Genomic DNA, 26345 nt, shown 5'->3' with positions numbered 1-26345 from the left:
TGGCTGCCTTGGGAACAAATTAAACAGCTCTGGGCAGAAATACATCTTTAATGCTCAGTGTGGCTGGGTTGGAGGCACCCTGGTCTCCAGATCCCATCTGGGTGCTGTGGCCAGGGCAGGAACCAGCTGTTGATGTGCCCAGCTGTGGAATTGCCAGTGTGGAGGAGCAGCAGGCTGTGCAGGGACCCTGTGCCACCTCGAGTGCTGGGAGCACAGTTTGGGGGTGCAGCAGTGAGTGCAGCATCCTGCACAGAGGGTGGAGGGCTGGTGGTGATGGGGTGTGGTTGGGTGGCAGGATCTGCCAGCATAACCCTGCAATGCCAGCTGAGCAGGTAAATGGCTCTCGTCTGGTGTAATGGACTGATTTTCCTGGGATGCAGCCACGTTGCTAATGCACTTCTGCACTTCTCCAAGGCTCCCTGTTTTGTGCAGCTGAGAGTTTTGTCCCGGTGCTGCCTCCAAGGATGCAGCCCTGCTCCTCTTGCAGGGATGCTCTGTGAGAGGCACTCTGTGACCCCAGCCGAGGGCACCCCGAGCCTCCCATTGCCAGAGCTCTTAGGAGCTGTTCCCAGGATGAAGGCCACTGGAGAGGGGGCACCAGATGGCTCAGCTGTACCTGGCTGTGTCCTTGCCCTGGGCACACTGTGTGCTGCAGCACCAGCACATGGCATGGGGCAGGGCCTCGCTGGGCACAGGTGCTTGGGGCAGAGCAGAGGTGCAGACCCACGTGTGGGGCAGACCCCATGCACACTGTCCACACATCCACGCAGCCAGGGCTAAGGCTGACAGGAATATTTTACACAAATATTTGATGGCACAGGATGGGCTGATGTTGGAGAGAGGCTTTGACTCCAGACAATTGTTTGTGATGTTGCTCCTGGGTGTTTTCCCAAGGGGAAGAGAGGTGTGGAGTGGGTTGGTGCCATGGTTGGAAGGCATTCCCAGCCACCTCTCTTCCTGCCAAGAGCTGGGACCCTTGACACATCCATTTCTGGGCAAAGAAGGTGATAATCATCCCCTTGTCGGGCTCCACCCTGCAGCGCATTCCCTCTGTGCTGTTCTTCCATGCAGCACTGACCTTGTTGTTAATTATTAAACCCCCAGCAAACACTGCTGGCTGCTTTGTCCTAGTTACACTGTGGGCTTCTCACCCTTCTGGTTGGCTTTTTTTTTTGACAAATTACCCTGGTAACCTCTGTGGATGAATGGAGATGGGAGCAGCAGACGCTCCAGTGCAGGAGATGGCCTGGAGAGGCTCTGGGGTGGCTGAGAGATGGGCTGCATGTGGTTGGCCATTACCCATTCTGTCCATGAGTCCCTGTTTGTCTGCCAGGGCTTGGGGCTTGCCTGTAGCACTGCCCACAGGAGTTTTGTTGCCCTCTCTGTGGGCTCCTGTGGCTCCAGACCTGGTTTGCAGGTGGGCTGGTGTCCAAGGAGAGACCTGGGTCCAGGTCCATGTGTTCTGTGGAAGCTGAAGAGCAGCCTGGTATGTGGGAGGGCTGGAGAGAGGGCTGCTCCCTCTCTCAGGCTGGGCAGATGTAAATGGCCTGTGGGCAGAAGCCCCTTCCAGCAGAGCCTGTCCCTGGGCATCCAGTGCCTGCCTTCCCTCTGCTCACAGCTGCCCACTGAGGGACCATGCCAGGCCTCTACGCCCTCGTGTCCTGGGAGGCTCTGCCCCTGAAGAGCTCCACGGTGAAGGCTTGTGCCAACGGATACTCCCTGAGCATCACCGCTCACCTCCTGTACACCAACCCCCACAAGGAGCCCGTGGAAGGTAAGGGAGGGCTCTCAGCTGTGGCAGGGACTGCCCTGAGAGCCCCAGTGCTGGAGAGCATCCTGCCTGCTGCCCATCTGTGTCCTGGCCCCCAAACCTTGCTCAGTCTGGGGAGCAAAGACGGAGGCCACTGTCACACACTGTGGGCAGGAGGAGAGTGAGACTGAGCAAACAGATTGCCAGCACAGAAGAAGAGGTTCCATCCTCGCTCTGGGTGGCTCCTGCGTCTCGCTCACGTGCTGTGAGTCACACAGGGGCTCCCATGGGCTGTTCGTGCCACAGCCGTGCCGGCTCTGCCTCGGGGCTCTCCTCTGCCCGCAGGCATCTTCATCTACCCGCTGGAGGAGTCGGAGGTGGTGGCTGGCTTTGAGGCAGCGGCGGGCAGCCGGCGGGTGACGTTCCAGCTGCAGAGCCGGCAGCGGGTGCAGGAATGCTGCCTGCAGTGCGGCCCCGGCATCGGCCCCGGCCGCCCGCGCCGCTGCACCAGCGGTGAGTGCCCTGCCGTGCCCTGCCACGGGTGCTGCTCGTGGGCGCTGCTCGTGGGTGCTCCTGGCCAGCAGGCTCAGAACGGGCAGGGGGTGATGTGTGGTCTCTGGGGATGGAGATCTCCACGTCTTCTTTCCCCTCCCTCCACCTCTTCTGGGGCTCTGCTGCCATGTGCACAGCCTCTGTGACACCTGTGCTCTGCTGTCACCCCTGGGAACGAATAGGGCCACTAATGACCTCCTCCACAACCCCACATATCTCACTGACCTCCCCCATCCCTCCTCCCTCTCCTGCCCAGGCCACCTGGTCTTGGATGAGGATGTGGAGCGCACCACCTTCATCATTGTCACCGGCACGCTGTGCCCGTCGGAGAGCCTGGCTGTCACCCTGAACACGGTGCAGGAGCTGCCCACGCTGCCAGACGGGGCCCTGCGCCTGCTGCTGCCCCCCATCCTCACACCCCACGTCCCCGCTGACCCCGAGAGCGAGCCGGCAAGCTTGTGTGACGACAGGTTGGCCCTATGGTGATTTTCATGGCTTCCTCAGTCTCTGCCATCCCAGGGGGGCAATGCCAATGCTGGGCGAGCAGGCTGGGGGGCAGGAGCCATCACCCCCTCTCCCCTTGCAGCCCCACAAGATGTTTTGGGGGGCCAGGTGCCCGGAGCCAGTCACCCACTGTGGTGCCTGTGGACAGCGTGGATGTCTTTCGGGGACGACCCTACAACCCTTTTCCTTACGAGTTCTCCTTCGAGCTGCTGGTGAAGGGCCCCTGCTTGCTGGCAGGTAGGGGTGTGGCTTGGGTGTTATCAGTTGGTTGCGTAAAACCTCCTCAAAATGTGGTGTTCCCTGGTCCCTCCTTTCTAGGAGGATGTGAGGGCCTGTTGCTGGGCATCCTCTTGCACTCCCTCCAGGTGAAGAATCCCTTTTTCCATTCCATCCCTGGGGCTGGGACCCCTCAAAGTGACCCTGCCTGTGCCTTTGGGCAGCTCTAGGTCAGCAGCCTCCTTCCCTGGGGTGATGTGATGCACTGAGGAGAGGGTGGGTGAGGAGGGGAAGGTGGTTGGTTGGTGGGGATGTGCTCCTTGCTGCTGGCCCAGTCAATCCCATCAGCTCTGTCAGGAACAAGCCACTGTTTGTGGGGCCTGGTGGGTGGGGGGCTGAGGAGGGGGTTTGTGGGGGGCTTACCTGCTGCCTTCCCTTCTTTGCAGGGCTGGAGAGCCCATCACATGCCCTGAGAGCTGATGCTGATCCTTGGGCCAATTCTGCCACCACCACCTGTGTCACCTTAGCCGAGCCCCACCGCTACGACAGGGACCTGGAGATCATCCTCTATCCTTGTGGTGAGGGGAGACGGTGCCCTGGGAGGGTTTGAGGCATCACCCCAGAAACATCCAGAGCATCCCCCAGCCCCTTGCAGCACAGGGTAACTCTAATCTCTCCTGTGCCCCCCAGAGCCCCACAGCCCGCACCTGGTGATTGAGGATGGCACCATGACGTACCCCGAGTACGAGGCGCACATCCGGAGCCGCCGGGACTACGTGCGGATTGCCAGGAAGGACAGCAGTGGCGAGAGACAGGTGACAGGGCAGGGCCAGAGGGGGAAAGGGGAGGTGGGCACAGCCACTGCTGCCCTGCCAGAGGAGGAAAGGGAGGTGGGCACAGCCACTGCTGCCCTGCCAGAGGAGGAAGGGGGAGGTGGTGGGGTGTGGGTGAGGCAGACCTTGCTGTGGTCCGAGGGTGTGAGAAAGCTCTGACCTGCCTGGCTCGCAGGTGGCTTTCGTGCAGAAGCGTTTCCACAAGGACATCTTCCCCAACCCTGTGCTGATGCTGAACTTCTGCCCGGCTGTGGAGGGCGTCCCCGGGGCCCTGCAGAGCGTCACCCGTGAGATCCTCTTCCTCATCGACCGCAGCGACTCCATCAGTGGCCCTGACCTTGACAAGATCAAGGTGAGGCACAGCCATGGGTCTGGGGGTGCTCCCTGGCTGGCCAGCCCTTAGCAGCTGTCCCTGGTCCCTGCTGTCTCCTCAGGAGGCTTTGCTGGTAGCCCTGAAGAGCCTCCCATCAGGAACACTGCTCAACCTTGCCAGCTTTGGCGCTGACATCAAGCCGCTCTTCCCATCCAGTCGCCTCTGCAGCAACGTGAGTGCCACGGGCAAATCCTGGGGATCCAGGAACCCCTCCTTGTCCTTCTCCCAGCTCCTTGACTTGGGCTGGGCACTGGTGAGCCAGGGGATGCTGCAAGGCTCTTTGTGCTGACAGGAGACGTTGCGCCGTGCCTGCGAGTACCTGGGTGGGCTGCGGGCAGACCCTGGTGGCACCAACCTGCTGGCAGCCCTGGGCTGGGCGCTGGCACAGCCCCTCCACCACGGCTACCCTCGCCAGCTGTTCCTGTTCACCGGGGCAGCAGCGGGCAGTGCCAGCAGGATCCTGCGGCTGGTGCGCAGGCAGGCCAGCACCGTCAGGTACGGCACCGGCACTGCCGAAGGACTCCGTGTTCCCTAAATCCCCCACGCTGTTCCCACTGATTCTCCTTGTGCAGCCCCAAATCTTCCCTGAGCCTGCCCCAAGGGTGTCCTTCACCCATCGCCTCGGCTCTTCCTGGGGTGCCCCAGAACAGAGCCAGGGCAGCACTCTGGCTCTCAGATCTGCCCATCCCTGCTAAAGGGCTCATCACTGGGTTTGCCAGTCCCCAGCCCAGCCATGGCTTTCCCTCCCCTGGCTCTCCTGCAGGTGTTTCAGCTTTGGTATGGGCCCGCGGGCGTGCCGGCGGCTGCTGAAGGCCATGGCCAAGGTGAGCCGTGGCCGTGCCGAGTTCCTGAGTCCCTCTGAGAGGCTGCAGCCCAAGGTAAGGCCCAGGCAGGGCAGGGGGGCACTGGGGGCACCGCCGTGTGTGACACTGTGCGCACTCCCCCCTAGCTGATCAAGTCCCTGAAGAAGGCGATCGAGCCGGCCATCAGCGACATCACCATCGACTGGTACGTCCCCGACAGCATGGAGGCTCTGCTGTCACCCACCGAGCTCCCGGCCCTGTACCCCGGGGACCGCCTCGTCAGCTACTGCGTCCTCTACAGCATCGCCCGCTTCGGGGACAGGCGCCCGCTGGTACGGCTGGCACGGCCTGGGCAGGGTGGCCTGGCCCCTGTGCCAGCGGCTGCTGCCCAGCTGGGGGCTGATGGTGCTGTCCTCTCTCTCCCAGGGCCAGGATGGGGCTCGGCAGAGCTCCCGGGGCTCAGCCTTTCTCTCCCAGCAGGACGTGCCCAGTCCTGGGGAGAGCCACCAGCCATCCCAGAGCCACCCAGGAACTGGAGATGCCTCCCTGGACGTTTTCTCTGGAAGTACAGAGGTGTCAGAGCGGAGTGAGTGGGGTCCAGAGCTGGGGCAGGGGCAGTCGTGGGAGCCACGGGCTAACAGGGCATGTGCTCACTGGGCAGGTATCAATCCTGTTTCTGGGGGAGACATCTGGAAGCGGATCTACCAGCCCTCGTACATCCAGGAGCAGTATGTCCTGACACACTGCTCTGTCAGCACTGACCGCAGCCAGGGGCTGCTCTCCCGCAGCTCCACCAGCAGCGAGTCCACTGGTTCCAGGGATGTGGCCCTCGAGGGTGGCTCCTCGGGCCCTGGTGCTGATGTCACCTCCCAGCAGGGCCAGAAGAGCCTGTCCCTCTGCGAGTCCTCCACCAAATCTGCCCCGCTGCCCTCTGCCCCAGCTGGCACCAAGGTAAGGATGCCAAGGGGATGCAGGGGCTCATGGTGTGGAGGTTGTTCATGGCTTAGCTGGGGCCTGGCTGCCCTGTTGTGCCCAGGCATCTGCCCACTGGGCTGGGAAACAGTGCTGTAGCCTGAATTTTAAGCAAGGATCAGCAGTGGATGCCATGAGGATGTTCCTGGGTGGTTTTGCCCTACTGCAATGGGACAGCTGGGGACCAAGCAGCAGGTCCCTTAGTGTTCCTAGCCAGCAGTCAGCTGAGTGTCTAACAGACTCCTGAGCCAGCTCAGTGATGCCTTAAAGCTGCAGAAACCAAATGAAGATAGCTGGGCTGGCATCACGTAACAAATCTGTTGAGCCAGAGAGGAAAGGCTGCCTGGCTGGGCTTCAGCCTGGCTCCTTCAGCCCTCAGCCAACACTCCAGACGCTTCATTAGCAATGGGCCACATCCCTGCTGCTTCATACCTGGGTTTAAAACCCAGCTGGGTTGCTGGGGGAAGGCAGCTGCCCCAGTGCCAATGGCCCCAAGGCTTGGTGAGGCCAGCTGTCACCCAGCACCAGGACACGCTCCCTCCCAGTGGCACGGCTTAGGTAACCCACTCCTGTCACACAGCAGGCACAGCTGGTGCTCTTTGCTGCTGAAATGTCAAGCGTAAGTGATTTCCCTGCAGAGTAAATGATCCTCCCAACTCCCTGCTGCCAGAGCGAGAGGTGGCATGGGTGCCACTGCCCTGACTTGGCTTTTAGGGGAAGCATCTCAATGCAGGGACACCACTCTGCACTGGAGAATGCAACCCATTGTAACATCATCCAGCCTGAGTATTCTAGCTAATCTCACTTCTGCACACACACAAATCCCTGGCAACTCCAGCACCAGCCTGAGTCAGTCTCCAGGGATGTTTGCAAACTCCTGTGTGGGTGCTTCCCATGTCTGTGGTGCCAGGGCAGCATCCCTGGGAAGCAGCTGGTGCCAGCCTGCAGAGCACTGACGACAGCCAAGGCTCCAGCCAGCAGCAGGAGGGGTGCAGGTGCCCATGGCAGCTCAGGGCAATCTGGGCTCCGTGCTGGCCTTGCCAACAGCCCTGTCCCCACCGCAGGTGACAGTGGCCCTGAGCACGGAGGAGCTGGCGCGGCAGAAGAAGGCGCTGGCACGTGCTGCCCTGGCTGGGCGCAGCTTCTCCACACCACACGGGGAGCTGGATGCCCATCGGCTCTGCCAGGCCCTGGAAAAGGTGTCTCAGAAGAGGAACCAGTCCCTGGAGGGGCGGCTGGATGAGCTGGGACCGCAGGCACGGCAAATGCTGCCCGGGGCAGCGGAGTCAAGTGTGTGCTGGCTCTGGGACCAGGGCGGTGGGGTGGGGCCCGGTGCCCCCGCCTTGCTGAGCGCAGCCTTTGCCGTTCCCAGATAACCTCCTCTCGCCCACCCACCTGGACTGGGACATGCTGGTGGAGCCCTCCTACCTCTTCAGTGCCTCGCCAGCGCCCGAGGCGGGGCAGCCCAGTCTGGGTGATGCCAGCACGCCCCTGCGCTGCCAGGTGGTGATCCACGCGCTGCGGGCCGGCACGCCGGTGTCCTGGGAAGTGACAGCTTCCCTGGAGCCCCTGCTGCAGCCCCAGGAGGGTCTGGGCAGGGGGGACCCGCCGCGGAGGGCGGCCAAGGCCTGGGACAAGCCCCTGCACCGCCTGGCAGCACGCTCCGTGGTCCGGGACAACGAGAGCGTGGCGCAGCGGGAAGCCAAGCTGGAGCAAGGTGGGTGCTGGCGCGGCTCCCCGGGGTGGCCCCGGCATCCCCCCGCCCTAACTGCCTCCTCCGGGCAGGTCTCGCCCGCCGGTTCCGCCTGAAGGCCGTGCAAACCAGCAAAGCCTGCAACGTGCCTTCCCTCTACACTCGCCTGGTGCCCGTGGACGGTGCCACACAGACAGCCCTGCCCGCAGCCCCCGAGGTGTGGGGCGTAGGTACGGACAAGGGCCTGGTGGCAGGGAGAGGGGACAGCAAGGGGACAGAGGGCTGACGTGGCGTCGTCCCTTGCAGCTGGCTCAGCCAGCCGGACACGGGCTGCTGCGGCAGGGAACTGGCACCACCGGAGCTCCTCCGCGGCTCAGGGGCAGCAGCAGGAGGCAGCGGAGCAGGATGAGGCCCCTGGCACTGCAGGTACTGACTCAGACCTTTATGTCAACTTATCCTCCCCAGGGATCCGCACTGGGGTCTTTGGAGACCCTCAGCTGGTGGCTGTGAGGGGCTGGTCCTGCCTGGGGTGCTGTGGAAATGTGGAAAGAGGCATCTGGCTGTACTGGGGAAGGGGAGGACAGCATAGCAACCCCTGAGAGCAGCTGTGAACCATGAGGGTCTCTGGAACCTAGGACCCCACAAGATTTTGCTCTTTTGCAGAGCGAGATGAGATCACCAGGTCCCTGGGCAGCATCTCCTCCCCTACCTTTGGCTGGGAAAAGCAGAACTACTCAAACGGTGTGTCCAGGCTGGAGGGGGCCAAGGGCTGGATCAGGGTGGGAGATGGGCTACCCTCGATGCCCTGCCACAGCTGGAGCATCCACTGTGCCCTCAGTACCCTGGGCATGTGGGCTGACCTGCCCTCCCAGGTACTGGGCAGTGGGACACTCCTCTGTGTGCATCATGTTCCCATTGTGCTTAATTCTCCCCCTTGCAGGGCCTCCATCCAGCCCCTCCACCACCTCCATGGGCTCCCAGAAATCCACAGAGAGCATCGCAGGCTCCAGGTGACACTGTGGGATGGGGGGATGCAAGGGACCACAAAATGGCACGTTGTGGGGAGAGGGGGACAGTGACACTTTTGGGAAGCTGCTGGTCCCCTGTCCCCTGCCAGCTCCTGCAGCATAACTGGGGGGGTTTAGCACTCCTGCCCCTTCCCTGCAGCAGTTTGGTGTCCAGCTGCCTTCCAGGAATTCCTGCCAGTCCTGTTACTTTGCCTGTGACCCCACAGGTTTAGCCTGAGCAGGCGCAGGGGCCCCAGCCTGGCGCTGCGCCCGCAGTGCCTCAGCCCAGACAGCGAGCGCTCCAGCAACCACACCAGCCATGACTACCTCCCGCTGGTAAGGGCCTGCTGCCTGTCCCCTGTCCCCATCCCAGCGGGGGGACCTGCCCTGCTGGGTGCCAGCTGAGCCACCGAGATCATGCCTAGCAGCACAAGCAGTGGAAGATGCTGCGTCAGCCCTGCATGGGGATCTGGGTTGGCTTTTTGGGGGGCATTAGACTGTCCCTGTGCCCCAGGGACACTCCTGCAGCCCCAGTGTTTGGTGCTGTGGTGGGTCTGCACCCCTGCCTGCCCTCCCCACTTGTCTGTGCCCCCTCCTTGCAGGTGCAGCTGCAGCAAGCCCGGGGGCCCTTCCAGCTCACCGAGAGCTTCTCTGAAGTGGTGCAGATCCCCCTGGACCGCCTGCGCCGTGCCTCCCCCTATGCCTCCCACCGTGCCAGCCTCAGCCCCATGTCCCCAGGGGCCAGGAGCCTGCCTGAGGCAGCAGCTGGGGCTGAGGAGGGCGAGGAGCCCCTCCCAGCCCCGCAGCACAGCTCGCCCCCGTCCCGCAGCACCTGCTCCGAGGTGCCCAGCGCGGCCGCGTGGGCGCAGGCCGACAGCGGGCACGGCTCCGAGTCCGACACCGGGCCCCACTCGGCCGCCCCCTCTGAGGCCGGCGTGAGCTGCCAGGACGTGGGGCCAGAGGATCTGGAGAGTGCCAGCTGGGCCACGGCGGTGGCCCTGGCGTGGCTGGAGCATCGCTGTGCCGGGTTCTTTGAGGAGTGGGAGCTGGTGGCGGCCAAGGCGGACGCGTGGCTGTGGGCGCAGCGCCTGCCCGAGGGGGTGGACGTGGGCTGCCTCAAAGGGGCAGCCAGGCACTTGTTCCTGCTGCTGCGTCACTGGGACGAGAACATCAAGCTGAACATGCTGTGCTACAACCCCAACAATGTCTGACAGCCGCCCAAGGGGCCAATAAAGACACCTGGCTCCAAGCCACCTGCACTGGTGTCTCTGTTATCAGCAGAGAGCTGCTGGCTCCCTTCAGGCCATGCCAGGACTCACGAGAATCATAGGAGGGGCTCACCCCCTTCCCAGCCATCTCTGGTGAGAGGGAGCAGGCAGGGGAATAGGAAAAGCTGTACTGGAGGGACTCCTGGGCTCCATCAAAGCAAATGAAACAGTGAGGCAAAGCAGTTCTGCAGCTCCTCTCTTCTAACCTCACCCCAGAGGCTACTGCCTAGCCCTGGGCACCCCTTTCCCACAGCTGGAAAGCCAGAGTGCTCATGGCTCTAGAAGATGCTCTGCCTTCCCTGAAGTGGGGAAAGTCCAGGGACAGCTGCTCTGACATCATCACAGGACAAGGGTTTTGGGCAAGGGCACATAAAGCCCCCTTTATTCGGGAAGTCCTGCCTTTTGGGGGACCCCACACCTGCCCCCTTTGCACAGTTCCAGGGCTCATGGCCCTCTTGGGATTGCTGTGGGCAGCCTGGAGTCAAGTGGGAAAAGAGCAGGCAGATGGGGCAGTTCCAGAGGCCAGTTCCCACTGGCCAGCCATCCCCACTCTCACTGGGCTTTCCTGGACGTGGCTGTGGGTTTCCTGCTTGGTGGAGGGGTGTGTGACACTGGCGTGGGGGCTGTGCCGTACCAGAGCTGGAGCAGGATGAGTCCATGGCAGATGTGCAGGGAGAGGGAGCTGCACACTGTGGAGGGGTAGGTGTTCCAGCAGAGCTCGATCACGCCCAGCAGCAGCACCCTGTGCAGGGGAAGGCTAGGGGTCAGCATGGGGGACACACCAGCCATCCTCACTCCCAGGGCCCCAGCAGAGGGGCTCCCCTCCCTGCCAGCACGTACTTGGGCATGTGGGCCAGCTTGGTGGTCGGGGTGCACCAGAGTAAGTAGGGCAGAGTGTGGAAATACCAGACGTAGAACTGGTAGTGCAGGGAGCGGCTGCAGCAGACACCCAGGAAGTTGGAGGAGAAGAGGATGAAGACAATCCATGCATTGGCATTAAGGGGGCAAACACAGGAGGCCGAAGGTGTGGTCCCACAAGAGCTCCCCAGCATGGCTCCTTTCCCCGGGGCAGGCTGGTACAACAGCACTGCATGACCTGGGACCCAACCAGGCTTCTCCCTGCCCTGCCTTCTCCCTCTCTCCTTGCTGCCCACGCTGCCAAAGGATATTGTTGACAGTCAAGCGAGGGGATGCAGGCTTCCTTTTGGCAGGATCCTTCAACAGAGTCAGGATGTTCTCTTTGGAACTGAGAGGGAAGAACAAACATTGATCTCAGCTACTGAAAGTCTCTCCCACCCCAGTGTTCCCGTGAGCCACAATGCCTGGGCCATATATTCCCCAGAATAGAACAGTAACTGCCCTCCAACTCACAGCTGCAATCCCAGGACTGCAGCACTGCAGGGGCAGGACAGTCATGGATCTGTATCCTGCACATGGGATTGGCAGGGATCAATACCCGTGGGGAACCCCAGGTCTCACCTGTGCCACCGGTGCAGTGCAAAGAGCCCCAGGCCTGCCAGGTGAGCCAGGAGCAGAGCAGCATGGAAGACTCGATTCTTGAAAACCTCTTCTGGGAGGAAGCGCCAGTTCACCGTCCATTTAAACTGGAACTGGCGGCCCAGGTCAAAGGAGCGGGTCAGGTACCCCACGGGGTTCACCAGCAGGAAGGGCAGGCCCAGAACCACCTGCACGGACACACCAGCACCATCACAGAGCCCTACACCAGGATGCTGTTACCCCAGCTACCCCCTGAGAAGCCCAGTGCCACGTGTGGTGACAGGGACAGTCAGCCCAAGAGGAAAGTCACGTGAGTTAGATTATTTATCAACGCCCAGCTTGCTGTGAGAGGCCACAGGTGCTGGTGCCACTGTCTCCACCCACGGCTCTGCAGCCTGGTAAGGCAGCCCCCATTCCCTGCTGCTGCAGCTGGTGCAAACAGGGACCCACCTGGACCAGGGCACAGATGCAGAGCTTGGGGATACAGCCCAGGAGGCCAAACTGTTGCAGGAGGAGAAAGAGGAGTCCAGGGGCGAAGAGCAGGATGTTCATCTTCACGGACACAGCCAGGCTGAGCAGGAAGCTGCATTACCACTGCGGAGCCCACACGGAGCCCCGGCAGCCCCTGAGCCGAGCACAGCTCCTGCTGGGGCTGAGCTGGCTCACACACCCAGCAGCCACGGAGAGCAGCTCCCAGCCCCTCACCTGAAGAGGAGGCAGCCCCAGGACCAGCGCTCCTCCAGGAAGAGGTTGATGGCGAGGAAGAGGATGGCCATGGCCACAGGGTCATTGAAGAGCCGCAGCACAAAGATGGAGTGGATGCGGTATGAGGCGCAGCACATGAAGAAGAAAACATACGGAGGGACCTTGCAGGGGACAGAAACACAGAGGGGTCAGCAGCAGCCTGTCCTGGGCTCCCTGCTGCTGCTGCTGCTGACCTCCTCCACACCCCAGCCCTGAGCCCGTGTCCGTTCCACCGGGGTAAGCGCTCAGGAGCCCCGGCCTCAGGGTACCTTGTTGGTCCGGCAGTAGATGCGGAAGACGAGGAGCAGGTTGAGGAGGTAGAGGCCGGCGAAGAGGTACTGAGCCAGGCGGATGTCGGAGCCACGGCCCGTGGCATGGTAGAGCCCCAGGAAGATGTACACGAATCCGGCGGGGTAGCTGTGAGGAGACCGGAGTGAGGGGCCGGGCCCTGCGGCCCCTCGGGGAGCCGCCGGTCACGGAGAGCTGGTGTCCCCGTCACTCACACCAGCGGGCCGGTGTCACCCTTCAGCTGGGTGTAGTCGCGGGTGCCGTTGGCGAACCCCTCCACCTCCTGCATGTAGGCCTTCCAGTCGATCTCGGTGTCTGCGGGACGGCGGGCTCAGCGGGGCTCGGGGGCACTGCGGGGGCTGCGGGGACTGACCCACTTCCAATGCCGCAGCCTGACCCCGTGCCTCGCTGCCACGCTGTCAGCACGGGCTCTCCCGAGCCGCCACATCCAGCACCCCCGGCCCAGCCCCGCGTCCCTCCCTGGCCCGGCCCTGTCCCCCTGCCCGGGGATGCTGTCACCCGAGGGGCCGGGACAGCGCTGTCCCCGTGCCCGCGGCATCCCCGCCCCCCTCGCTGCCCCGGGACAAGCCCCGCCATCACCGCCCACCCCGGGGCCGAGCTGTCCCTGTCCCTGTCCCTGTCCCCGCACCGCCCCGGACCGGCCCCGCCATCCCCGGGGGCAGCCCCAGGCAGCGTCGGGCCGGGCCGGGCCGGGCCCCGGCACTCACAGGGGACCCTGCGGATGACCCAGAGGTTGACGCCACCCTCGGCCAGGCAGAGGCAGGCGGCCACCAGCGGGGTGTAGCGGGGCTCCAGCAGCGCCGCCCGCCGCTCCCGCCATGCCCGCCGCAGCACCGCCGCCCCCCGCCCCGCCGCCATTCCGCTCCGTGTTTCCGCCCGGAGCGCTTAGCGCGGGCACCGGCCCGGACCGGAAGGCGCACGTGGGGCGCGGGCAGCACGTGGCGCCCGGTGCTCCCGCCCCGCGCGCGGGCATGGAGCGGCGGCGCGCATCCGCCGCCCCCCCCCGGTACGGGCGGCGCCGGTTCTGGGACGAGCTGTACCGGCGGGAGGGCGCCGAGACCCGCGAGTGGCTGGGGGGGCTCTCCCGCTTTCTGCCGCAGCTGGAGCCCGAGCTGCGCCCCGGTGACCGCATCCTCGTCCTCGGTACGTGCCCCGTGCCCGGCGTGCCCGGTGGAGGGCGGGCGGGCGGGGCTCGGGGCCCCGCTGGTGGATGCGCTGGCGCTAGCCGCCAGAGGGCGGTGTGGCACCGGGCCGGTACCGGGAGCTGCGCCCAGCCCGGCCCGCGGGGTGGCCCCGGTGCGGTGGTATAACCGCCCCGTAATCCCACCTGCGGTCTGATCCGCCGGCGGGATTAAGCGGGTGTAATCACCGATCCTGTTAGCGGATCAGCCGCTGCCAGCTGCGTTTAATAGCCCCCAAATCCGCCCCCCCCTCTGTGGGATCCCCCTCGCCCCGCCGGTGAGCGGCCGAGCCCCGGTGAAGCGGCTCCGAGGGGAGGGCTTGGTAGCGGGGCACTCCCCGTGTCCTGTTGAGACACCAGTTCTTCCATCCCTCTCGCCATCGCACCCGGTTAAACCCCAGCCGAAGTTCCCTAATTTCCCACTGGAGTTATCCAGCAGGCTCTTGGGACCGCAGCCGGCTCCACTGCGGGAGGGATAACTGGGGACGCCCCCTGCCCCTTTACTGCCTCCAGCCTCCCCCTGCCTCCCACGCCAAGGTGAGGGGATGGGGTGTGCAGAGCTGCCCCAGGACAGGAGCCCAAAGCACCCACCTGGCAGGACAGGGGTAATCAGGGACTCGCCCAACCCTCACTAGCTGGCATCAAAGCCATGACCTGCCCCTGCCCAGCAGCCCCAGCCCACCCACACCCTCCCCTGTCCCTGTGCTCGAAGGGGTGAAGCTTTTCCCATGCCAGAGTTGGGTTTCTATGCTGTCTGCTGTGGGTGGGAGTGAAGCGTTTTGGGGTGCAGGGACAGAGTTGGGGTGCTGGCACGGGCACCCGAGCCCTGTGTGAGCTGTGCCCCTCACAGGCTGTGGCAACAGCGCCCTGAGCCACGACCTGCACGAGCTGGGCTACACCGACGTCACCAGCATCGACTTCTCGGCCGCCTGCATCGCGGCCATGCGCGCCCGCTACGCCCGCTGCCCCGGCCTGCGCTGGGCCGTCATGGACATCCGCGCCCTCGCCTTCCCCGACGCCTCCTTCGATGTGGTGCTGGAGAAGGGCACCCTCGACGTGCTCCTGGTGGAGGAAACCGACCCCTGGCACGTCTCGCCCCAGGCGGCCGCGGCGATGCGCCGGGTGCTGGCGGAGGTACGGGCTGGGGGGACCTGGGCAGGGGTGCAGAGGGTGGGACCCCATCCCCTTTTGGGCTGGGGGAAGGTGCTGAGTGCCTGCTCACCACCCTGCTTCCCTGTGCGTGCCCCAGCCAGGGTTTCTGCCCTCCCAGCCGGTGTTTCTGTCCTGCCTCTCAGGTGTGTTGCAGGGGGACACCTGGGGAGCTCCCAGCACGCCTGGGAGTGGGAAACTACCCCTCTTACAGCCCATCATCTCCTCCCCAGGCAGGTGGACGGAGCAGGATGTGTCCCTGGGTCCTGCTGGATGGCCCCTCTCGTTATTTGCATGCTAAATGCAAAGAGTTGGCTGGAAAAATGGGCCCATCCTAGCGTGGGTGGCTGTAGGGGTCCCAGGGGGACACACCGAGGTGGCCCTGCCAGCCCAGGGCAAGGTGGTGACCGTGGGGCTGTGAGAGCTCTGGCCCCCCCCGCACCCCCCGCCCCAGCTTCGATCGCCTTAGCCGGGGTCCCCATCATCTGGTCTGGTGTTGCCATGGCAACTCCCATCAGCATCGACAGGGCCATGGCGTTGCCACGGGGACGGGCGATGCCTCGGGGCCCTGTTAATTGGCGGCGGGACCGGATTGAACCTGTCCCGGCGCGGGGGTGCGGGTCCTGGCAGCCTCTCCCACCCTGCGGGAATAACTGCCAGGATAATTAATTGCTGCACCTCCCTGGCACCCTGGGGTTGCAGGCACGGGGTGCTGGGAGGGTGCTTGTGGCTGTTGACAGCCCTCCCAATCCTCTCTTGCCTGGCTGAGCCTGGGAGGGAGCTCCAGCCCCGGCAGGGCAGTGGGGCTGTGCTCGCTATCCGTGCTCTGCCCTCCTTGCCAGCGCTGCTGCCTGTCCTTGTCATTTTGCCAAACGGCAGGGATTTAATTTTCCCTTTTTTTTTTTCCCTTTTTAATCCTCTGCTCAATCCCTGCCCTCCCCCAGCATCGCTGGGTACCAGCTTCCACCCGCAGCCTGTCCCTGCTGTCCTCATCCCCAGGGGGACTCGCTGGGTGTTCCCACTTGCTCCCTGTTTTGGAGATCCCTTCAGAGGGGTCTGTCTGTCCGTGGTACCTCCCTTCCCACCCCCATCACCCTTCACTGGGGGGTTCACAGCCTCTGTCTTCCTCTCCCTGGGGGATGTAAGAAGTGGAAATCCACCCTGCCTGTGGGGACACCGCAGGGACGCCCTGTCCCAGCTTGCTGGGGACAGCGGGTGTGGCGGGGGCGGCCCCTCGGCCCCCCTGCTCCCGCTGATGGATGGGAAGGATGGGAAGGTTTCCTGCGCTTGTCTCCAAGCAACGGCCATTATTGCTCTATTAACGAGGGATGGATGTGGACATGCGGGATGCCTCGCTCAGTTCCAGCCGGAGATCCCTGCCTGCCCCCACCTTCGGGGACCCCCTCCCCGCCCATCGCTTGGGAAGCTCTGGGGTCTTCCCAGGGCAGATTTTCAGGCACTTAGCAGGAGGGATACTGAGCCAGGTGCCCAGAGAGGGATGTAGGGACCTGCCTTCCCATTTTCCTGGCCAAAACCGGTAGGGTTTGGTTCAAAAGCCACCGCTGCAGCAGGGGAGGACACGCAGGCTGCCTGTCCCCTCCACTGGCCCCAGCCAAAGCTCCCCTGCTGGAGCTTCCCAGCAGGATTAAAGCAGAACTTGGGAAACCCCCCAGTTGGCCTCCAGCCCTGTCCCCTGCAGCGGGGACTCTCTGCCCTTGCCGGGGGGGTCTGGGGTGTCCCTGCCTGGGGCAGGGTGCGGGGAGGGGGCTGGATGCCCGCCCGCCCCGGGCAGTGCCTTTGCATGCTGAGCACGCGGGCGCTGGCCGTAAAAGCCTTTTGACATTGGATAAAGCCAAGCAGGAAAATTGATGTTCTTTTCCATCCTGTTAGCGGGGCTTAATTCCAGCAGGGAGAAAATGGTGATTAAAAGGGTTGAGTCCTTTCCCATCAAACACCCCCCGTGTTCCCCTCTGATTCTGGGTGTTGGTGGTAGTGCTGGGTGGTCTGGGCAGGGGTGGGTGGGATGGGTGTCCCGTGCTGTGTTTAGGGGGGCCCTGCGCTCGAAAGGATGAAGCTTTTCCCATGCCAGGGTTGGGTTTCTATGCTGTCTGCTGTGGGTGGGAGTGAAGAGTTTTGGAGTGCAGGGAGAGATGGAGCATGGAGACCCCTGTTCCATGTGGGTGGTCTGGGGACAGGTCAGACCCGGGGTGTCTCTTGGGGGGGTCAAGGTTAGGACAAGAGGTTTTGGGGTGTGATGGGAAAGGCTGGGAGGGGTCTTTGGCAGATGATGATGGGGTCCCTGAGAACAGAGCCAAAGCAGTGACCCTCACTGGTTTCCCCACCCCATTCCGGGGCTTTTCCTGCCGCAGGTGAGCCGGGTGCTGCGCCCAGGGGGCTGCTTCATCTCCATCACCTTCGCCCAGCCCCACTTCCGCAAGCCCCACTACGCCCAGGAGGCCTTTGGCTGGTCCCTGCGCCACGCTGCCTGCGGGGACGGCGACGCCGGAGCCTTCCACTATTTCCTGTACGTGATGCGCAAGGGGCAGCCCCTGGAGCCCCAGGATGTGGCCCTGGGGCGCCGCCTGCACCAGCCCCCCCCGGGCCCCGCCCCGCCGCCGCCCCCCGCCCCCCCGGACGATGATGAGGACTATCTGCTCGCCATCCAGCTCTGACCCGGGGCTCACCCAGCTCCCAGCAAAGCCTTAAGGTGCTCCATCCTCACAGGTGGGAGACAGGGGACCGGTGCATCCCCCTGCGAGCTGCCCAGTGGAGCGGGTGATGGGGGGCAAGAGGGGGATGCTTGGCCTCCTCTGGGGGGCACAGGGATGCTCTGGTGATTCTGTGCCCCCTCCCTGGCCTTTCCTTGCTGAGCTGGAGAGCAGCCAGGGCTCCAGGCTTTGCAGCCAGTAATGAAATCAAATCGGGTTTAATTTCACCCATCCATCTTGCAGGGAGTGGCTCCCTGTCCCCCATCCCTTCCCCTTGGCACGGACAGCCAGGCTCAGGGCAGAATGGGGGTGCTAGCACTGGCTATGGAGGGCAGGATTGGGGGTGCCCACTGCTCCACCCCCCCACCCCATCCTGCACCGGGACCTAGCCCTTGGGGGTGTGCAAGGGCACCGTGTCCTTGTCACCCCCTCCAAGTACTGGGGGGCCCAGGCTGCAATGTGCCAGCATGGGGCAGGCGGTGCCACAGGACAGGAAGGGCAGCATATCTGCTTCTTTCTCCATCCATCCCCACTCCTGCCTGTGGTGACAACCCCGGTGTCCTGCACACGCCTGGTCCGTGTCCCCCTGTGCCTGGGGCCAGCAGCACAGTGACACGTGTGTGCCAGGGTGGGTGACGGGTGAGCCACTGTGTGTGTGTGCTGCTGGGGCAGGTGCATGGCAGTGCACTGGCAGTGTCCCCAGAGGCTCTCTGGGCACCAACTCCCCCTGGGTGGGCTAAAGGGACCCTCCTGGGCAGTGACAGCACAGAGGCCGAGCTGCTGGGCTGCTGTTTTGGGCAGAAGGTGTAAGTGGGTCAGCCAGTGGCTCCCCTGCACCAGGAGCCAGCCAAGGGCCCTGGGGTCAGCCCCCATGCTGGCCATGCCACCCCATCCCACAGGCACCTCAAAAACCAGCTGGCACGAGGAAGGGACAAAAAGGAGCAGGCGACTGCTGGCTTCACCTGGGTACATGAATGTATTTTATTCATTGCATTTTGTTCACCAGTACAGTGAAAAATGGCATTTAAATTTACAATGGATCATTCGTAGAACATCATGACACAAGTATCTTTTTTTTTCTTTTTTTTTTCTTTTTTCCTCAGTTTTTTGTTTGGTATTTTTGTTGTGGTTTTTTTTTTTTTTTTTTTTTTTTTTTTGCGTCGTTGTCTCCATAAATGCCACTCGTAGGTTATTGAAAAAGATGACAAGTTTCTCATGCACATCAGAACCCCCCGAGAAGCTTCTTAAAAAATAAAATTAAATTAAAGTATAAAATTAAAAACAACGACTCAGGCCGGTCCCTGCCCTCCCCGCTCTCCCCCGACCCCAGCACCCTCAAGCGAGGGGCAGTGCTGGGACCCCCTCTGGCACCTGCAGCTGGCCCCGGTGGGCTCTGCCCCGGTGCTGCCGGGAAGGAACTGCAGCGGCCGGTGCTGCTGCCAAACCCGCCGGTGCTCCTGCTGCCTGCCAGCGGGGGTCGGGCCAGGGGTCCCTGCTCCCCTCCCTCCTCCTGTGGCTTTCCTCATGCTCCCTCCATCACTCTCGCCCCCCCTTTAATTTTTGCCCTCGTTTTTTTCTTCTTTTTTTGTCTTTTTTTTTCTTATGGAAAAAAATATGAACCTTTTTATTTTGTTGTCGGTTGGTTGGTTGGTTGCTTTTGTTTGTTTTCTCGATGCAGTTACTTTGACATCTCAACGTCAGCAGATCGTTTTTAACAAAGATTCGGATATAAAAATACAAATATGAGGAGTTTCTGTTTTAAAAAGAAGCGTGCCGGAGTGGTGGGGCTGACCCTCGGCCCCCGGGCCGGCCGCCCGGGCCACCAAGCTCATGCAAAAAACGATGGAGCAAAAAATGTCTCTGGACAGCAGCGCTCCCCCCCCCGCTCATGGGGCCGGCTGGCCCCGGAGTTCGGGGACCCTCCGCCGAGGAGGATCGGGGGGACGCGCCGCGGAGCGGGGGGCTGGGCCCCTTCCCCGGGCAGGGGGGTCTTCGCCCAGGGCGGGGGGCTCGGCGCTTTGTCCCGGCCCCGGGGGAGGCGGAGGGGTAAAGTGCATGGCTCGGGGGGGGGTGGTGGTGGCTGCAGGGCCCCCCCCCGGGCCGGGGGGGGCAGCGGGCATGGCCTCCCCCTCCTCGTCGGCGCTCCAGCCAGCATGCGGGGCGGCGGGCTGGAGCGGGGCTCGGCCGGCGGGTCCTGGCGGCGGCTCCCGGCTTACACCCCCGGCGGCGACTTCTCCGTCATGCCCTTGAGCACCTCGTCTATCCGGTCATCCTCGATCACCACTGCGGGGACAGCGGGGGCGCGTGGGCGAGGGGACGCGACAGCCGCTGCCCCCCTACCCCGGCTCTCACCCCCGTCAGGCTCCAGGTGTGCCCCCGGAGCGGGGCAGGGGGGTTCGGGTGGGCACAGTCGGGATGAGGGGTGGGGGATCACCCCTCTGCCCGGCTTGGGTAGGGGCAGCATTCCCCCCGCAGCCAGCCGGCTGCCTCTGGATGGGTGATTAGGGAACGGGGGGGGCAGGAATAGACCAGGAAGGACCCCCCCTCCTCTCTGCGGCAGGCGCTGATGAGAGCAACAGGACTGGAATGGGTAATGACCCAGCGGGGGGGGCACCGCCTGCTCGGCGGGGGTGGCAGCCAGACCCCCCTGAGCATCGCCCGCTGCGCAGGACACCCACCCTCAGCACCGGCATCGCCGGGGGGGCCGGACAGCCTCCCGCGGCACGGCGGGCTGCACGGACCCCCATCGGCGTCACCGTGGGGGGCTGCAGAGCCCCCCGTCATGTCAGCTTCCAGAGAGACCCCCTCAGCATCACCCACGGGGCAGCCCCCTCCCCAGCAGCAGCGGTGGGAGGCTGGACAGACCCCCGTGAGCATCACCCGGGAGCTACACACACACGCACCGTGACTGCCGGGGCAGCTGCCTCCCATCAACATCACTCTGGGGCTGGGGGGCAGACCCCCACCCCAATACCACCACTGGAGGGTCAGTAATCCCCCACATCGTCCTCCTGGGGGTGGATTAACAAGACCAGAATGACCGGGAGAGCAGATGGACCCCCCAATACGACCGAAGGAGAAGCATCCCCCCATCAGCCTGGGGGTGCTGCCAGAGCCAGCCTCCTGCACTGCAAAAGGGGGCAGTGGAGCAGGCAGTGCTCACCCCCCGTGGGACTGGGGGGGAACTCTCCCCTCCCTCCTCATCCCTGCAGCTTAAGGAGGGGTGTTTGCCTATGGAGGACCCCCAAGCAGGTGGGATGGGGGCTGCAGGAAAAGAGGGGGCCATTTTTAAGGGTCCCCAAAGCATTGGGGAGGATCAATGGTGACAGATCAGGGTGCAGGAAGGAGAGGGGGGCAGTTCTGTGGGTCCTGATGGAAGCAGGGGAGATGGTGCTGGGGTCTCTGCGGGGGCAGGACACATCTGGGCTCACGGAGTCCTGGGGGGACAGTAAAGTGGGGGGGATTTGCTGATCAGCACGGCCAGAGGCTGCTGGGGTCTCTGCGGCAGGCAGAAACGGGTAGGGAGAGAGGTTCAGGGGGCCAGGAGGGCTGTTCTGGGGATCCTCGGGTACGGAAAGGATTGTTTATCCTCAATGAGAAGGGAGCAGTCCCGGGGGTGCTGAGGAGCAGTCCCGGGGGGTCCCAGGGGCACCGTGGAGGCGCTGGGGGACAGTCCCGGGGCAGCCCCAGCGATGCTGCAGGGCAATCCCAGGGGCAGTCCCGGCATGAGGCGGGGGCTGGTGCAGGGGGAACAGCGTGGTGGTGTCTGGAGCAGGGATGGGGGAGCCTGGGCTTCTGGGGGCGGGCGTCAGTCACAGAGCTGGGGAGGCTCAGGGTTGCCGGGGGACAGTGCTGGAGCTGATGTAGGGCAGAGATTCTGGGGATGCTGGCGGCAGTGCCGGGGGTGGCCGGGGACAGTGCTGGGGACGCAAGGCAGAGCCGGGAGCCGCAGGAATGCGGTGGAGCAGTGCTGGGGATGTTGCAGGGCAGAGACAGGGGGTGCCGTGGGGCAGAAGTGGGAATACAAAGGCAGAATCGGGAGTCTGGCGATCTCGTCAGGCGATATTGGGGGTGCCAGGGATGCACTGCCCGGTGCGGGGAATGCCGGGGAAGCAAGGGCAGAATCCTGGATCCTGGGGCTGCTGTGGGAAGGTGATGGGGATGCAAGGGCCAGTGCCGGGGATGCCGGGGGGTAGTGCCGGCAATGCTGCAGGGCAGATCCGGGGACGCTGCGGGGCAGAGCCAGGGATACTGCAGGGCACAGCCGGGGATTCCAGGGCACAGCCGGGGATTCCAGGGCAGAGCCGGGAACGCAAGGACAGATGCGGGGGTCCCGGGGATGCCGTGGGGCAGCGTCAGGGATGCAGGAGGCAGTGCCGGGGACGCTGCAGGACGGATGGGGGGTTCCGAGGATGCCGTGGGGCTGTGCCGGGGATGCAGGAGTCAGCACCAGGGATGCCGGGGATGCTGCAGGGCAGATCCGAGGGTCCCGGGACAAACCCGGAGATGCTGCAGGGCAGATGCGGGGATCCCGGGGGGGGCTGAGGCGGGGTTGGGGGGCAGAGGTGGGGGTCGGCGGTACCTCTCTTGGCGCGGCCGATCTGTCCCAGCTTAGGGGGCCGCTTGCCCTGGTTGCCCCCGAAGAAGGCGTTGGTGTCCTGCAGGCGGCAGCTGAAGGGCAGCTCCCCCGCCTCGGGCTCGGCGCCGTAGCGGCCCACCTTGTCCTCGCCGTAGGGCAGCACCTGCGACATGGCGGGGCCGAGCGGGCCGAGCCGCGCCGCGCCGAGCCGGGAGCCGGTCTGCGGCGGCGGCGGCGGCGGCGGGGAGGAAACCCGGGCGGAAGGATGAAGTCATGCATCCGGGGGGAGCGGGGACCCCCCCGGCGGGGGGCGGCTCCGGAGCGCCGCGGCCCGGCCCGGCCCGGACAGGACAGGGACGGGGGACCCCCGGGGCCGGTGCGCGGGGAGCGCCCGCTGGGGATGGGGACCCGACCGCGCCACCGGGACGGCCCCAGAGCGCAGTGCTCCCCCCGGCACAGCCTTTCCGAGGCGGCCGCCTCTGCTCGGGGGTGCCCCCAAGCACGGGGTGCCCCTGTGGAGAGGGGAACCCTTGTCACAGCCGGGTGCCACTGGGCCAGACAGCTGAGGACCACCGGACACGGCTGGGCCCTCCCCTGGCATGCAGAGGTGATGCCAAACAGATCCCCAACACCCTGCTCCAGATCCCCCCACATCCTGCTCCAGTCCCCAGCACCCCACAGACCAGAAAGCTCAACCCTCGGGATTCCAGGCCAGCTCCCATCCTGGATCTACCGCAGCCCCTCACTTGTGTCTCTTTCCCAACACCCATCCAGGCACCCGCTCCTGTAGCCCCATTCAGTGCTGGCGTTCCCCCTTGGAGCCGCACCAGTCCTGCCTCAAGCCCTGCCAGTCCCCTTGGCCCCCACGTGTGCGTGTGTTTGTACACATCCTCCCATTCTGTATCCTTGCAGGAATGCAGGGGCACACAGGTGTAATTCTGCAGGTGTGTGTAAGTGTGGCCACGTGGGGACTGTGCCCTGGGACACCCCTTGTCCCACTGACCCTTCCCTGGGGGCTCTCTGTGGAAAAGGGGAAGGATTATCCCCTGTGGGGACCTGTGATGGGGCAGCAAAGGGTGACCCCAGTGTCCCCCCAGAGCCCCATTTGATTTACACACCTCTACCCCAGACCCACCCTGGATCTTTCCTCCCACATTGTTGACAGCCAGGGCAGTGATTGCATTAATTGGCACTGGTGGTTCTGAGCAGCCTCACCCAGGACCTCCCCCATTCAGGTCACCTGGGGCAGCTGGGGGGCTATTTAAGCTCAGGATGAAGTTGATGCTTCTTGAGTGGACTGTGGCTACAGAGCTGTGACCCCTGGATCTTGGACTGATGGTGACAGCAGCAGTGGCTATGGCTGGTTGGAGAGGACCATCCTGTCTTGGAGCAGCCCAGTTCCTGCTGTTCCCTCACATCCAGGTCCCGCTGCTCATGCGGGGGTCCTGGATTGCAGCAAAGCCAGATCCCTGAATGGAAATGGCATTTCATTCATGCCAGCCCACAGCCCAGTGAGAATATCCTGAGGGGGTGAGAGTGGCATTTTCCAGACAGCCCTGTGGTACATATTGCTGTTCCAGCATCGCCATAGCTGAGATCTTGTTGAAAGGTGCTGCAGAAGAGCATCCGCTGGGCTGGTCCATGAGGGAAGGCAGGTTCTTCTATTTTGGGAAGGCTCAGCCATGCTTTTACCTTTGTGTCTGGATCTGCAGAAGATCGGTCCCTGCTGTCCCCTGCCAGAGCCAGGTCGGGACAGTGGTACCTGCTCTCCTGGCAAGGCAATTCTTTTATTCATGCCTTTGCTGGAGAACCAGCTTTAACTTTTTCATGTGAAAGCTCCTGCTCCTGTGAAAAGTGCCTGGGAAAATAGGCAAGAGGCCCACGCTGAGATGTGGCCTGCTTTTCCCGTTGCTGAGCCCACGTGCCCTGCCCGTGGGCAGGGACAGGCAGAGCGTGGCACGCGCGGGGCCGGGGCTGAGCGAGGAGAGGAGCAGATGGGCTGTGTGGGATGTGAGTGGCACCGGTGCAGCGCTCCAGGAGGGCTCCCAGCCTGGCAGGCTGCTGGGGAGAGGCTGGAAAGGGGTCACCCTGGGAATGGCCCCACATACCCCACACCTGTATCTGCACAGTGCCTCACACCTGCGGGAGCTACTTGACTTGGCTGTGGGGTGGAGCTCTGTGACGGTGCCGGGGATTTGGGGTGTGGGAAGGACTGTCTGCACATCCCAGGCAGGAGGAGGGCTGGATTTGTGCCAGCACAGCTGGGCTGTGGGTGGGACAGGGCAATGCTGTGGCTCTGGGCTCTGCATCTCCTTGGGACAGCTCTAGTCTCTGCTTCCCCAAGGGTGCTGCTTGTCATGCATCCCTGAGCAGCAGGGTAGGTACCCAGGACCTGGATGTGAGTGGGCTGGCAATGGGGTGCATAAGAGACCCCCTCATCCCCTGCCATTGCATGTGGCATCCCCCCTGGTGAGCCAGATGAGCACCCTCCTTCCCCTGGCTCTTATCCCACCTTCCTTATCCGTCTTTTAGCAGCCACGTAATCTCCTTTCTTGCTTCCTTTGCAGCCTTTTGTCCAACACAAAGCCAACTCCACCGGAAAGAAGAGGCTGTGGGGGTGGGAAGCAGGGTGTTCTTCCTGCCCTGGCTCCTTCAACCTGGGCAGCAGCCCCTGGGCTGGGACACCTTGGGGATGATGCAAGGGCTGGAGGTCAGCCATGCCCCCCCCGGTGGATGTGGAGGTAGGGTAGGAGGGTAGGAGGCACAGCATCAGGCTTCCAGCTGCACTGGAGCTGGCAGTAGAGGTTGTACTCCATTGCCCACACTTGGCCCATGGTCTGGGAGCTCACCAGTCCCTGCCATGCCCTAGCTCCACACCTGGATACTGCCCCTGAGACCTACACCCCTGTGGGTGCCTAGTCCAGGTGCTGTGATGGAGGTGAGAGCTTTTCCTGCAGTCACTGATGGTTCAAGTGGTTTTATGGTGGAAAATCACCCTGTGTGTGTGCAAGTGGCCTGTGGTGGAGCACCTCCTGCCCATGCTCTGCAGGGACCCCGGGCAGCTGGAGCTGGGAACCACCAGGCACTGCAATCCCGTCCAAGGCCTGGCAGGAATGGGGTCAGTGTCCTGGCAGGCAGTGACTGGATGCCAGGGAGCTGAAAGGAGGCAGGAAGCATCAGCCACAGGACCCAGGGCTTTCCCTGCTGCACGTCTGGAGGTAGTGCTATCACCTGGGGCTGGTGCCACAGAGCTGGGGGCTGCCAAGGCATGCCAGGAGGCCAGTGCGGGTGCCTCCATCTGTGTTGCTTCCAGCCCTGCCAAGAAACGTGAAATGGCACTTCTGTTTCACAGCAGCGGCAGCCACTGGGGGTCTCACTGAGCGCCTGCTGTTGGCACTGGTGCTCTCCCTGAGTCCCCATCCCAGCACAGGGACTATGTCACCGGTAGGACTGGGGATGTGCCCGTCCCTGGCTGTTGCTGCTGGCTCTCAGTAGCCACAGCCCAGATGGGGATGCCACTTTGTGTGCTGCCTGTGCCACAGTCCAGCTGTTTTGGGGGAGCAGAGACAAACACTGGGCTGGGTACAGGCACTGGGGATGACCTTGTGAGACCATGGTTGTGGTGAAAACTGTCACTACAGGGCAGGGATGTTGGGGGACAGGTGTCCTGCTTGGCAGCTGTCCTGTGGGTGAGCCCAGGGCAAGTGTGCAGGAGTGGCGTGCTCCTCATCTTCTGCTGTTCCTGCAGCTGCTGCTGGGGGAAGATCAGGCTGTCCCTGCCGGGACAGTGCCTCCCCCTGGGAAGAAAGACAGGTTGTCATTACTGAGATGGGTTTGTCTGTCTGTGCACAGCCTGGGAGATGCCCTGTCAGGGCAGGTGGAAGGAGGATGGCGCTGTCGCCATTCCCCACATGAGCTGCCTGGGACACAGCTGCGATCCTGGCATCTGAGCAGATGGAGCCCCCCCAGCACACTGCCTGGGGCAGGGGCTCCACGGAGGGTCCCCTGCCGAGGCCCAGGGGTGACAGGAAAGAGCAGGAAGGGGGGGAGCCACCCCTTCTGGGCAAACAGCCCTGCTGGGGTGTGAGGATCCATCCTCGCCTGTCACCACATATCTGGTCACCATGACAACAGACAGGGAGGCAGGCAGAGCGGGCTGGCAGCCCTGGGGGGAGCGGGTGGAGGCCACGGGCATGGGCTGGCACACA

The 26345-nt window shown here is 63.6% G+C and overlaps 4 protein-coding genes across 4 annotated transcripts; 2 read left to right on the top strand and 2 right to left on the bottom strand.

Annotated features, from left to right (window-relative positions):
- The first annotated feature begins 1635 nt into the window (after positions 1–1635).
- VWA5B2 (von Willebrand factor A domain containing 5B2) lies at positions 1636–9914 on the top strand. The gene is made up of 21 exons (XM_059479481.1): positions 1636–1774; positions 2096–2263; positions 2559–2784; positions 2889–3043; positions 3469–3600; positions 3713–3837; positions 4031–4207; positions 4290–4400; positions 4521–4723; positions 4992–5106; positions 5178–5363; positions 5458–5617; positions 5693–5982; positions 7068–7293; positions 7376–7720; positions 7789–7926; positions 8003–8122; positions 8360–8437; positions 8637–8706; positions 8931–9039; positions 9306–9914. Exons 1-21 carry the CDS (start codon positions 1636–1638, stop codon positions 9912–9914), a joined length of 3882 nt encoding a protein of 1293 aa, XP_059335464.1.
- Positions 9915–10354: 440 nt separating this feature from the next.
- ALG3 (ALG3 alpha-1,3- mannosyltransferase) lies at positions 10355–13379 on the bottom strand. The gene is made up of 9 exons (XM_059479447.1): positions 13229–13379; positions 12716–12815; positions 12482–12629; positions 12174–12334; positions 11919–12039; positions 11451–11656; positions 11141–11217; positions 10812–10956; positions 10355–10713 (listed from the first exon to the last, which is right to left on the bottom strand). Exons 1-9 carry the CDS (start codon positions 13377–13379, stop codon positions 10524–10526), a joined length of 1299 nt encoding a protein of 432 aa, XP_059335430.1. The 3' UTR covers positions 10355–10523.
- Positions 13380–13492: 113 nt separating this feature from the next.
- On the top strand, positions 13493–17522 carry EEF1AKMT4 (EEF1A lysine methyltransferase 4). The gene is made up of 3 exons (XM_059479707.1): positions 13493–13664; positions 14552–14835; positions 17220–17522. Exons 1-3 carry the CDS (start codon positions 13493–13495, stop codon positions 17520–17522), a joined length of 759 nt encoding a protein of 252 aa, XP_059335690.1.
- Positions 17523–18515: 993 nt separating this feature from the next.
- CAMK2N2 (calcium/calmodulin dependent protein kinase II inhibitor 2) lies at positions 18516–22384 on the bottom strand. Its single transcript, XM_059479246.1, has 2 exons — positions 22141–22384; positions 18516–19841 (listed from the first exon to the last, which is right to left on the bottom strand). Exons 1-2 carry the CDS (start codon positions 22307–22309, stop codon positions 19771–19773), a joined length of 240 nt encoding a protein of 79 aa, XP_059335229.1. The 5' UTR covers positions 22310–22384; the 3' UTR covers positions 18516–19770.
- Positions 22385–26345: the final 3961 nt, after the last annotated feature.

The sequence above is a fragment of the Ammospiza nelsoni genome, chromosome 10 (assembly GCF_027579445.1).
Source record: "Ammospiza nelsoni isolate bAmmNel1 chromosome 10, bAmmNel1.pri, whole genome shotgun sequence".
In the NCBI taxonomy this organism is placed as follows: domain Eukaryota; kingdom Metazoa; phylum Chordata; class Aves; order Passeriformes; family Passerellidae; genus Ammospiza; species Ammospiza nelsoni.
Note: the sequence above shows the minus strand (reverse complement) of the source record. Positions and strands in the feature narration are given on the sequence as shown.